At 41.0% G+C, this 13,773-nt stretch overlaps 1 protein-coding gene across 1 annotated transcript in view; it reads right to left on the bottom strand.

The window, feature by feature from the left end:
• Positions 1-13,773, bottom strand: part of cntnap2a (contactin associated protein 2a) — a 283,733-nt gene that overhangs the window by 35,497 nt on the left and 234,463 nt on the right. The window contains exon 18 of the mRNA XM_031850036.1: positions 3,049-3,219. Within this exon, the coding sequence (XP_031705896.1) occupies positions 3,049-3,219 (171 nt within the window). The remainder of the gene's footprint in view (positions 1-3,048; positions 3,220-13,773) is intronic.

Genomic DNA, 13,773 nt, shown 5'->3' with positions numbered 1-13,773 from the left:
CACACACACACACACACACACACACACACACACACACACACACACACTCTCTATCTCCTCTGGCCTGCTGTGCAGCCGTGGCAGACTAGGTACTTACTATATGTGTGTTTTCGTGTGCACGTTTAGAAGACAAAGACCAATCCCCTTTGGCAAACTTCTCACTGTACTTGCATGTACAGTGTAGTGTCAGCACATATTTTTTTTTCCAGCAAGAATAAGCGTGTGCATGCATTGGTGTGCATATGACTTTGTGCAAAACCAAGATTAACTGTAAGAAAGATTTGGGGAAAGAAAATGAAAAGCTTATGCAGCATTTAGGTCGCAAACCAGCTGAGATAATGTCACCTTGTGTAATGGCTTTAGGAAGCACTTTGGCTCAAAAATCGTTGATATTTGTGTGTATTCAGTGGTAGGCATTTTGACACAAAGTGGCGGGCCAGGAGCACCAGCAGCAAATGGTAAGCGAGCCTCTCTGACAACACATGTTCAAATTCCTTTGAATCTCAATAAAATGCAATTAGTTATCTATCAACAGCCATTCACAATGTGAATAAATTGAAGCCCGAGATTTTAATATTTGTGATCAATGCGGCTCCACTGAGGCCACTGGGATGTTAATTTGAGACATTGGAACACGATCATAGACACCTGCTACATGACATCAATGACGCGTCTCTGAAAGGACTTAAAGAATGCGAAATGGGGTGGTCCAAAACTGTCCCATTTTTTCACACGTAAGACGCTTTGTTCTTCTCTCCTCTGTTGCCATTTCTTCCATTTCTTTGATAAGAAAGCAAAGATGTTCATGAGTAAGTCTGACGTCAAAATGAAAATGAAATTCAAAGTCTCTGTACCAAGTCTATGAGTTAGAGTCTGAGTCAAGTATAAAGTCTAAAATGTTACTTAATATGTCTATGCCAATTGCACTGTCTCCTTTTGGATTTTCATGAATTTTAATGTTTTGGTGTAATTTATTATCACGCTGCATCGCGCATTTGCTCTGCTCTCTCTGTCGTGCTGAGCTCCTGAAGCAGCCAGGAGGAGAGAGGACAGAAGGCACTGAAACTGATGGATGTCTGCGTTCTTCATTCTTTATAAACTTCACTCAGAAATGCTATTTATTTTATCAACATTTCACATTTGTTTCCAGTGAAAAATCAATGATTTTATGTAGTGACTTTGCTGTTGCAAACACAACTGTTGCTGCTCTAGAAACAATATTTATATATAGATATCTGAATTGTTTTTTTTATATTATATATATGTGTATGTATATATATATATGTTTTCAAAAGCAATTATTTCATAATGTAGTTCTCCAACACGCTTGGAGGGCTGAGCAGAGGGGTATTTAGTTGGTTGCAATCTGCAACACACCCCTGGATGCCACTAAATCTTGCACACTGTTCCTTTGAAAACTCACTTACATAGTTTTCCCGAAGATTCACCAATGTTTTCCTATTTGGGATTTGTTCTTAGGTAAGAACAGAATCTATGCACACTGAAGTGCACACGTATGCACATTTGACTGCTGACATGTTCATACAAAATTACACAGAAATGTATATTCATACACTCTTTCTATATTAACATCATTTATCATAATCTTTACTTGATTATTGATTTGCGGATTACCAAATAATCAATAATAATAAACTGCTCTACCCTCTTTAGACTTTTGTTTGGGCATTTCAATTTCTGTGTGTGCAGACGGCCTTGCAGTCTCAGGCCCTTGTGTGTAGACGGCAGGGTGTCTCCTTATGCTAATTAAGACTGGGACATGCCTTCAATTTGAGAGGACAATGGGATTAATCAATATAAGAACAAAGGGAGGAACAATTCTGTGGTTTTATCAACACACCATCAATCTGACGAAGACTTTTCTCAAGAACAAATTTAAGAAAAAAGGTATTCCACGTCAGCTTGATGATAATCTCCTCTTGTCGTAGGCAGGGGTCGTCCAGGTCTTCTCCCTCACTTTCAGCCGAGGCCACAGAGGGAAAACAGACCGCGGAGGGCCCCTTCACATTAGAGGCATTATCACAGATGATGTAAGGTTCTGCTTGATTTCAGAGTTATCTCAGTGTGTTCATATGCATCACTTTTTCTCTCTCCACTGTGAGATCCTGTACATCTGTCACAGCTCAGAACAACAGACTGTAGTTTTGACCTTCGGCAGGAGAAGCTTGTGAAAGATAAGGTTTGCAAAAATAAGCAGGCAACACCTGTTATGCTAATGTCTCAAATGCATATCGAAACACATTTTATCATATACTCATCTCAGTTTTCAGAGGTTAGCTACAGAATGTCAAATAAATAAACTTTAGTGTTTAAGTGTTTCTGTCAGCTGAGTCAACGAAATACAGATTGTAATTCAATATTTTAGACATTTTTAACTAGCATAGTTTTTTTCTAATGCTGAAAATGTATTTTGATGACTTTTTAAATGGTTCACATATCGATTTTTTTGTGTGCATGTGTTCGTCTTTGTATTAGGAATTGTGAAAGAGTTGAGATGTGACACTGCCGATGCTTCCTGCATGGGAATATGTCCATCTTTTGAATGTGTGCAGGTACACACATCACGAAATACACACAAGATTACCCATTTCACTGACACCATTGTGACCCTGTGTGTGTGGGTGTATGTGTGTATTTGTACTTTTAAGAGAGTATGTGTGTGAGCTTGTGTTATGTCAACCCTGAAAATGGGTGATTTGGTTAAACAGAGGTTTATAATGGACATAATTATTGCACACACCAATTACCTTAAATAAATGATTGCTCTCTCTTGCAATCACACAAAGTAGTGCACTATAATCAGGAAGGCAATTGACTGTTGCTGGTGTGTGCGTCAGCATCAGTGTGATTGTATGTGACTCTGAGTGTGTGTGGTGGCAGGTTGCACACGGCCCTATCACACTGGTGCATTAAACCTCACACCAGGCCAGATAAAGAGTCTGAGCAAGAGAGAGACTATAGAGGGCACAAACAGAGAGAGAAAAAAAGACTCCCATGCACACACACAATCACTCAGATGCATCTTACATTTGAGCTCCAAGCGAATGAAGTCAGTGTTGCCCAGGTTTTCCAGAAAGACGCCGTAGGGCGCGCTGGTCTTGAAGTAGAAGGAGATGTCGGCGCTGGTCTCACCCTGGAAGGTGGCAAAGTGCAGGTAGGATGACGGGGTGGTGAAGGACGCGGCATTCCAGTAGTTATCTGTGGAAAAATAGATAGAATCACAACTCTCACACAGCCCATCCGGCATGGACCTACTGTACCCTCCATCAGCTCTGTGGCATACACGATAAGCTGCAGAATAAATTCATTGTAGGAATGGTTTTTATTTCAAATGGTTATGCATCCATCTTCATTTCATTCCAAAGAGCTATCCATCTATTCTGGATACAACACTGTTATCTCATGTCCATTGTCTAATGTGGCTCATTTAATATCTCCTCAGTACAAATTATTTCATCAACTAAAACTCCTTTTCTGAGGTTTTAACTTAGCCTGTAATTTCCTGCAACTTCAATGATATTCAATAGAAAGTTGATCCTATATAGCAGAGAGGGAGACTATTTATTTTCTTCTAAATGAGGACCTGAGGAGAGGACCAGGGTACATGGATAGAGTGCTGCGGGATCTTTGATAACAACTTTTCGAATGACTTTTATGAAGCAAAACCAGCGGCTGCTAATGAAGACAAAGTAGCAGCACGCTAAACAGCTGCTGATGAATTATCGGACTGTGGTTGATGAAGTGACTTCTCTGCTGTCCCCTCTCCTCTCCCCTTGCCATGCCTCTGTCACTCAAGGAAGATGAAGAGGACTCCCCACTTTGTTTGATGACGATTTCTAGATAAATGTCAAATGCTTATCCATTATGATGATTGTTGCTGATTAAAAAACGAATCAGCTTATTGAATAATCATTTTAGCACTCCTTTGCTTCTGTCAAATGTGTGAGTTTATACCGTTGTATGCATTTGTGTGAGTGCATGGCTGTAAGTGTAGGTATGCACCGGTGTCCATGCATTTCTGTGTGTTTGTGTGTCTCCTGGCTCAGTGCGATAAGCGCTCCCCAATGACAGGGCTGAGCTTCTCCCCTCTCCTCCTTGCCTTACATCCTGTCACCAGGGGCAAGGGCAGATAGTGGCCAAGCACACACACGCACGCACACGCACACACACACACACACACACACACACACACACACACACACACACGCGCACACGCACACACAACCCCCTGCTGATGCGGCCTTTGTGATTAGTGTGTTTGAAGTTGGAATACTGTTCATTTCTCAACGGGAGGTGCAGCCAATTATTGAACAAGGCTAATTGGGGAATAGAACAGGAGGAAGCCTGCAGAGGCAAAACAAATAATTAAGTTGACTATGATGTTCCATAATAGCAAGAAGGGCCACATACTGTAGTTGGTGAGACTCAAATGCACAATCACTGTCTGATTACAAAGGAATTGTTTTGATAATTGCAACAAATGCAAGGGCTCTAACGTACAATATTGATGCTATTTTACAAGAAATAATTAAAAAGTTACAGGAGTAGCACTAAAAAATCTGTTTATACACATGCTAGCAAATCATTCCCTCAGTATTCTTTTGAGTAGACCGCATTAACAGAATCAGCCCTCACAGTACAAATATGACATCACAAATACAAACCAACATAATAACCTCTCATGTGCTTGGATATCTATTTGTATGCACTGAATGAGAGCTCAAGTGCTTCAAGCAAGAGAGTAAAAAGAAGTTTGACAAAGATATAGAAGCAAGAAGGACACAAGGATATAGAAATACAGCCTGGAGGTGAGTCACGCTTCAGAAGGAGGGAGAGAGAACAAGAGGAAAAGAGGGAACTGGGAGGAGGTTAGAGAGAATGGGCTCAAAAGGGATCTATGGTGTGAGAAGCAAAGGAGAACGGAGAACAAAACATTAGGGGGTTGACAGAAACTGAGTGTTGGAGAGAAAACAGTGTTAGAGGAATAAACGTGGAAGCCAAATCATAAACATCTGATTGCCCCTGTGCCAGATCCACAGATGCAACTGCTTGGCTAAGTTCGGTGGCACATTTAACTCTCCAATATTGAAATGTTTATCAAACAAATGTTTCAAAAACTAACCCAGCACAAAACAGTCTGACTGAGATATCACACATATTAAACTGCTAGTCATAATGCATGATAAGGCAAGGGGAATTAACTTTATGCCAAAAATGTATTGACCACAGTAACAAAATTATTTAATATAAACTGAGCTGCCTGCCACACCAAACAGCCTTGGTATTAATGAATTGGGAGTTCATTTGTGTGTTACTATAACCTCCGTGAAAGCAAGCCATTTCATTTATGTATTCATAAAAGTCTTACAGTACATAGAAACAGGAAACTAGAAACCCTTTTGGGAACCTTGTCAATGGTGAGCAATGAGCACTTCAAAGAAAATGTTCAAATGGAACCTGTTAAGGTTTTCTCAACAAGCCATTTTTCTCTGTCTAATTGGTTCCAAGGTGACGCAAATGCCCGAAATTCATCTCTGAGAGTCATCTCTGCTCGCAGATGCCCTTGGTCTCATTGTGAGGTGCACCAATGTAGTAGACGATTTGGCTTACAAGAGTATCTCAGATCTACCTTCAGGATGTAAATGACCTCTGTTGCTGAGCTACTCGATTGTTAGGCACCTCATTTAGTGGAGAATCAGAACAATGTTGGATTTTATTTCTTCTTTCAAAGCTTACATTACATTACAGTCATTTAGCAGACGCTTTTATCCAAAGCGACTTACAATTCAGAGTCTATCACATTTCTACACCGTAGGCACAGGGAGCAATTTTGGGGTTCGAACCGCCGACCCTCTGATTGAAAGACGACCCTGCTATCCACTTAGCCACAATCGCCCAATCTGCTTAGATCACATGTTTTGCGGTCTCAAGAGTCTGTTGCTTGGTGGTAGCCTTCAACACTTCCAATCCCAGTGCACCTCACCAAAACCACTATTTGAAGCACTTCGCAATGCACACTAGGACTGAGTGCAGCATACGAAAACAACACAGCAGACCAGCAATGTGTATAGCGATGACTTCTGTCTGGAAGAGAGGACGGCCATCAGTTAGCAGCATGTAATAATACAAAATCCAGTGAGTGCCCACGACCCACATGCTTATGGAGGACACACATCACACAACAATTTACATAATGTCAACATCAGGCTTTACAGCATTTATGCTCGGGTTTGTTGCTGCAATGACCATGAAGCTTAGAATATAGCAATGGCTCGATCTGGGTATGTGTGATGAATAGCTACTGTTTTACATTAATCCAAGGTCGGAGTAAAACCAAATTTGGTAAAATGTTTTAGCCATACGAGTGGTATGGCTCTGTGAATAGCCATGTTGGTTCACTATTGTAGTCCAGAATGACAAATGTCAACAACTGTTGGATGGACTGGTCGTGAAATTTAGTACAAACATTCATGTCCCCCTCGGGAGGAGTATTATACCTTTAGTGATCCCCTGACTCCTCATGTGGCGACATCATCAGGTCACACATTTCAGTTTGTCCAGGACTATAGTCTAAGACCAAATACCTTCAAACATCCCTGAGCACATCTGCAGCTACATTACATTCTTCTCAATTTGTCTGCACTTCATCAGTATCTTTCTATCTTGATACATGATTCTTTACAAGCATGTTATGGATATCTTTTGGACACATCAACTCATTTGACTGAACGATGATGTTGCACTGAAAACAGCTGCTGACCTCTGGATTAGGCCACAGGGACTCCTCTAGCCCACTGAACTGTAGAGTCTGACATGATGTGAGATACAATTTGAGGGGAAGTTCAGGTCTGGAAGCCAACTAGATGATGCATCTGTCCAGGCTTGACCAGATGGGTTATGTGTCAGTACCAGCAGAAGGTAAGGATGACTAACTGCACCTTCTCGGGTCATTAACAAGGACACAAGGACACAAGGACACACACACACACACACACACTCAATTCATGTGCATACAAATGTACACTGTTGGCTACAGGCAGAGTAGGCTACAATTACTGCCACAATAGCTCATATTAATAACCTCATCCTGCATGTACAGTACACACAGTGTGAAGGGTGTTATCACTGCAGATCGTGACATTGAGGATCTCAAGACTGCTACAGCACTTATTACTCAGTTTGCTGGATCAAACACAAGCATCTCATTTCACTCTCACTTGCCACTTATTCTGCTACAGGTGCAAAGTTGTTGGGTTGGGGAGGAGGGTTTAATCAGAGGACTAAAATAGTGGCATCTAACAGGAGAAACAGCAGCTCCAATCTCGATAGATGATACATCTGTGCCCCTGAGGGCATGGCTCAGATATCACTGTTCAAAATACAACACTTGAACCTACAGTATATCATTCGTAAACTAGTGAAACTGTGGCCCAACACGCATATACTTCTTCCGCACTCATTTCTACAATTCCGATGAGACCTGTATTTCATCTCATCTACGTGCAATTCAACTCTGCGAGGCGTGTAATTTGATGGCCTAGGTTCTGTATGTTTACAGTAAATACAGCATTATGAAACTTCAGGTAATTAGTTTCTGTCTGTCATTTGAGACCTGCAAAGCCTTCGTCAATCTCATTTTGTAATTAAGTGGGTTGTCATACATTTTTAGCACTAAACCTTCAGAGATATAATGATAGAAATGGAGAGATGATAGCAAAAAGTTTTAGAGTATAAATAATCATTAGAGGAAGGACTGCATGTAAGCTGTCTTTTTCATGAATGCAATGCTCATAGGTGACCCTTGTAAGCCTTCATTTGTGGTCAGTCATGAGGCCAAGCATGTCTCATAGCAGGTGAATTATATTAAAATAATGGAACACATGCTGCTTTGCATCTATTAAAAAGTCCAAAACCCTTTTAACATCAATAAATGAGACTAATTCCTCTCTGTCTGCCTGTATAGGCTTTTACAATGGAAATGGCCTTCATTAATGCCTGAGCACGTGTAAAACACACACACAGAAAGTTACACTCTTACTTGCTCTTGTGCCCACCGCAGAAAGACAGACGGAAACACACACAGAGCGTGCATACGCGCATACACACACACAGCACCTCCTTGCTAAAACTTTCCCTGACTGCCCAAGACATCAGTCATTTGCCTATGAAAACCAATTATATGGCAGCCAATCACCATTGCTCTTAGTGAGACAGAGCTCCATGCTCAGTATGAGAAGCATCAATCACCACGGAGTACCAATTCACGTGTAAAATTTTTAATATATGTTTAATATGCCTTAATGGGCCAATATATAATGTATGCTCCATGTTTCGGTGTCTAAGCCAGCACTATTGCAAACATACCTCAAAGTCATCTTCATTTTAAAGTTAGTTTGTTCATTTGGTCACTCGATATAAAAGAGAGACATTGTCTCTAATGTAGCGTTATTGTGTTTAATAGCTATTGATGAATTAATGTCAAACTATAGAACAATTATTCATAACTAAAAATGATCATAAACCAATGAATTGGTGTAAAAAGTGAAGGAGAGTGATGGCTGTCAGCTTCAGCTATAAGACACAATTAGTTTAAATAACAGAAATCAACATTAGATTCACTTTAAGATGCCACCCAAATTTGGGAAAACAGAGACAATTAAAAAATAAAAAATAAACTGAGTCTCATAATATCAGGGTTGCTGCTACGTTCTTGGGCATGTTGTTCACTTATTTCATACACACACAAAGTTCTTTATAAATAAAATATTTATTGAACTACTAACTGCAAAACTAAACAACTAAACAGACAAATAAATTAATAAATGACGACTAAAACGAATAAAAGATAAATCAGAGAATAAGGAATAAATAAACGAGTACGATGAATAATGATGATAATGGGGGCTCCTTTGGCAGAAATGGAATATAATAGTGAGCCACATGTGGGTTCGTACTCAAAGTGGACGGGGGTCATATCTATATCTATGTCTGTAGCTTATTATTCCCTCAGCTTCTGCTTGTTAGCTTGAACATGTATGTCTTGAGAACATTGTAGATGGTTAGTTAAAGATAGTATGTTAATTAATGTTTGGTTCTGTTCTCATAAGTTCAATGTGTCTCATTGGTTGGTCTCCAGTGTCTTCTTTAAGTCTTTTGAAGAAAGCCATGATATCAGGTCCCTTAACCCGTAAAAGAGTCAGGATTCGATTAAACTGCCTTATGTGGTCAGAACGGGTATTCAATCCTGTTGGTTCTCCTTTGAGTTTATTCAGACCTCAGGTTGTAATTCAAAGGTTTGTCACTCAGCACTATTAGTGCCCTCGAGTTCATCCAAACAGTTCCTTGAAGACGTTTCAATATTCATCATCCTCATTATCACGTTTCAATATTCTTCATGCTCTAGTCTTAACCCATAACACTCATGCACACGCACACACACTCACACTCACACAGTGGAAGAGTAAAACAAAGAGAATATGGCTCCTTCCAAGTGACAGAAGGATGTATCTTTGGTAATTGTGTCTGCCATACTGCTACATGATAGACCCACACTCACAAACAGATGTGATGTCATGGGTCATTAAATCATGGTTTGTTTTTTGTGTTGGCTCTGATGAAGGGACATTAGTGAGAGTGGCCTCAGGTTGTTGATGAAGGGGCCATGATGAGTGCGACCTCGGTTAGGAGTGAGGGGAGGTGTTCTGTCATGTTCTGCAACCTCGACAGGCCACTTCCTGTCTCCCTGAGGATTGGACAGACTGAGAGAGCGAAAAAATCTGTGCATTAGAGTAAACCATAACATAGGTGATGCTATTGTAACCCTAGTTCTATTACCATCTCTGAAGCACATGAACAGCTGTTCCCCGCATGGGGTGGAAGACAAAAAGCATCCAGCTGTAAAAGCCTCGACCTGAATGAACTCCTGAACTTCTTGGGAAGAAAGGATGGATGTGGTCTGAGGGTAGCCCAGCTATGGTCACCACGAAGCAGCAAGCAACTGGGGTGCACCGACAGGGCGGTTAGTTCACACACTCTCTTAGCTGAGGTCAGTGCAAGCAGCAAAGCTTTAGACTTTAGAGAGCCACGCTTTAAAGGCTCAAAAGAACCCTTCACCAAGGCCTTGAGCACCAATGGCAGTTCACACTGCTGAAAGGAGGCACTCATCACAGGGTGTTGCCTCCTGACCCCCTGCAAGAACCACTTCACGAGAGAGTGGCCAAAGAACGGCCTTTTGCGAAAACCCTCGCACAGGAAGACATGGCTGCTGCATACACTTTAATAGTGTCATGAGATGGCCCGATAGCCACCATATACACTGGGGTCTGCAAGTATTCGGGTAGGCACATTCTGATTGGCGGTTTACCCTTATGCAAATTTTCAGTGGGCGAATGCATTGGAGCATAGTATTAATCTTTGTTTATACTCTCGCTTTACACTGTAGCAAGAGCCTCAGCATATGGTGAACGAGCTTGGAGCAGGCACGGAGGCATTTATGATCAATAGGCTATTCGTTGAGTTATTCTCCGAAACGCCAGAGGGCATACAAACAAAATGTACTGTGAAGAATCAAAAAGACAATGAGTGTAACCGGCAAAAAGCCATAATACAAGATCCACAATATCGAGGAGGGATTGTAAGTATTTGTAAACTCAGATCTCATATTCATGGGCTACTTTATTGCCTTTTTACAAGCCCAGTAAAGAAAGAAGCCAGGTGTTACATGCATTATAAAGAAACTAAGGTTAAATACCCTGTAAACTATTTGATTTGTCTGGCAAAATATATACTGAATAGAACATTTTCAATACCTCCTTTTACTAAAGCAACTAAATAGAATTGACCTTCTTTGTATAATCCCTAGACATGGAAATAGTGCTTTTATCAGTAAGCTATTTGTGAGAGTCACGTGATTGCGCGCCGTGTGCGCCAAGTAACAAAAATTCAGAGGTGCACGACCAAGCACCGCGACCACTTGCGGACCCTTCGCGCACTACACACAGGGGGTGTTTACGTTATTTTCTGGTGCATACCTCAGGCTGGCTTCACTACGGCAAGTTTAAACTAAGCTTTACCCATAGAGTCAAGTAGAGGGCGGAGCCTGTGTGAGTTAGAACTATGGCATTCTTATACATGTCCCTTTTTTAAACTTGTTTTGAATTCAGCGCCGTCTGACTGTAAAACACGCAGAATGCACTTATCTGCCCTCACACTCGACTGGGATTGCATAGCCCCACCGTATTATTCCTTTTAGTAATATATGAAGCTTTATTATCGTAATGATCATGCTGCCATGCGCTAAAGATTAAATCCATGTTTGCTTTTTCCTCTCCACAGGATATTACTTTCCACAAAACCTCCCTGGTACTTTGTTACATCACACAGCAGATACCGACATAACTTCCTCTCAATGTTGTTTTAATCTATTTCGTCTTAGGAGATAAATAAAATGAAGACAGCAGATGAGGGAGGCAGACGCAATCTCAAAAGACAAAACTACTTGATTGAAGAATTCATACAACTCTATCCTGAATCCTCTCAGTGGACAATTATGATTTTGATGCTGCTTTCACAGCTGTAGTTTGGTTCACTTGTTCCAGACTGAAGAAAAACATGATACATTTCCTTTTACTGTAGTTTTAGTGTATTTTGTGTTCAGGTCACAATCACTAGGGATGAGATAAAAGACTCCCGAAGATGCTTGATGCCACACACGCATCCAAAGAACAGATTGTACTTGGAGCCGCAAAAAAGGCTTAAGTGCAACACATGCTGGCCGTGAAGCATTGCGTCATTTGATGCACATTAATTAAATTGCTGCATCATCTTCAAGGTGGCTTGCATAAAGAAAATAATGGTTGCGGTTGTTTCGGTGTGCATCACACACTGGTATGTGTTTTTCCAGCCCTGCAGCTACTGAATATCCCCTTCTAATGGGAGTTATGCCTTATAGTTGTGTGGCTTTACATCATTAGGATACATTTTTCATTATCCATTTGACTTTTGATGAGTTTGTTTGAACAGCCCACTCAGATTTTAAATGAGAAATGTTTCATTTAGCCAAGTATAACAGATGCGTCAGAGTGTGATGCACTTAATTCATGCCGACCTGATAGAAACACAGTACACACTGCAGGACTGACATACCGCAGGTCGGAACAAAGTAAAACACCACAGGCTCATGCCTTAGGAGGAAAGAGAGGTGGTCAATATGATAGAGCGGCAGAATCTGTGTGAGTCTTCCAGTTGACCCAAAGTCCCACAGTGAGCAGTGCGCCAACACTGATTAGAGGAATAGAGAGGAAGAGAAACAGCAAGGATTAAACTCTCTCGTAGGGTGTTCGTGTGTGTGTGTTTCTGCAGGACCTGATATCTGACTGTTTACCTGAGAAACAACCAAAACTACAACTACTAGATAAAAAGAGAATGAAAGGATAAGAGGGGTGTTTAGATGGGAAGTCTCTGGAAAGAGTTCAGATATGTTCATCTGGCCACACACGCATACATAAACACAAATGCATGACAAGTGCACAAAACCCCACGCGCATTTTTCACAGCAGAAAGACATGTCAAAATAAAGCAAGTGATTTTCTGAATGATCCGCACAATGTGAGTATGAGCAATGTGTTATTTTCACACTCAAGTAGCAACCCTAGAATAACAATGTGCCCAATTGTACTCCGCGATGCATGTGTTTTCTCTTTTTCTCTCTCACGATAGATTTGAATTAAAACCCTGTTCAAACAACCAGCAGCAAATTCTAATCATCAAAACAGGTTTGTTACTTTCCAAAAGTTTGGGTAACAATGTCGGAATGTATTGTTCCGACAAGACTTACAATGTTTCACTTCCACTGGGATTGGGATAAAAAAAAAAAAAGGCAAAAATATTCTTCGACATGAGGGAGAAGATAATTAAGACCAAAATCTCTCTCCCTTTTTTGAGTTCTTTAAATTACCACTTTCTTCTTTCGTTAAGGTGAAATAAAGTAGCCTATGTAGTGTGACTACACCACAGTGACACTTGTCTTGTTTGCTTTTTGGTAATAGAATCCTCAGTCATTTTAACTTTTGCCATCATCTCACTGTCTAGATGTGTGCAAGCTGAATGACCAGACAACAACTGGAGGTCCATGACTGACAGATTGTTCAAATGTGCAGGTAGCCTACAACATGTGGAGCACAATAGTCCATGTACCCATGACTGCAGTCAGAAGCTTCTCCCAGTAAACTGTACAGCCATCCTTCATCACTCTGCGCATATCATTGGGAAGTCGGACCAAGCAGAAAGTTGAGAGCGAGAAACCTACCTGAGGACAGCACAGTGCTGGTTTGTGAAAACGGGTTGTTTTGAATTTACAGACTGGTTGGTTTTCAGGCACTGGGACTGTTAAATTCTGTGTGGACACTTGTATTCCCACCCATGCACATCCTATCCGAACCAGAAACCTTGGATCAGAGATTGAAAGAAAGGGCCACTGTTTTTCAAGCAGGGGATAAGGACCGCTACGCGAAAGCAGGTACAAGCTGAGCAAAGACATCAAGTCAGCTAAAATACCGTGCTGTGTTCAGATTATATTGTACTGCACTTGCATGTAGACGTTGTGGGCTGGCTGCAGCGTTCTGCGCTATGAAGGGCTGATGGTTAAGGAGTGGAGTAGTGTTGAGCAATTCCTTGTATGTGTAATGTACTTGGCAATAAACAGTTCTGATTCTGAGAGGGGAAAGAGAGGAAGAGTGTGTGTTGTGAAGAATG

Source organism: Anarrhichthys ocellatus, unplaced genomic scaffold, assembly GCF_004355925.1.
Source record: "Anarrhichthys ocellatus isolate YVR2014 unplaced genomic scaffold, GSC_Weel_1.0 scaffold10, whole genome shotgun sequence".
NCBI classification, from domain to species: domain Eukaryota; kingdom Metazoa; phylum Chordata; class Actinopteri; order Perciformes; family Anarhichadidae; genus Anarrhichthys; species Anarrhichthys ocellatus.
The sequence above is the reverse complement of the archived record's forward strand: the minus strand, read 5'-3'. Positions and strand labels throughout refer to the sequence as shown.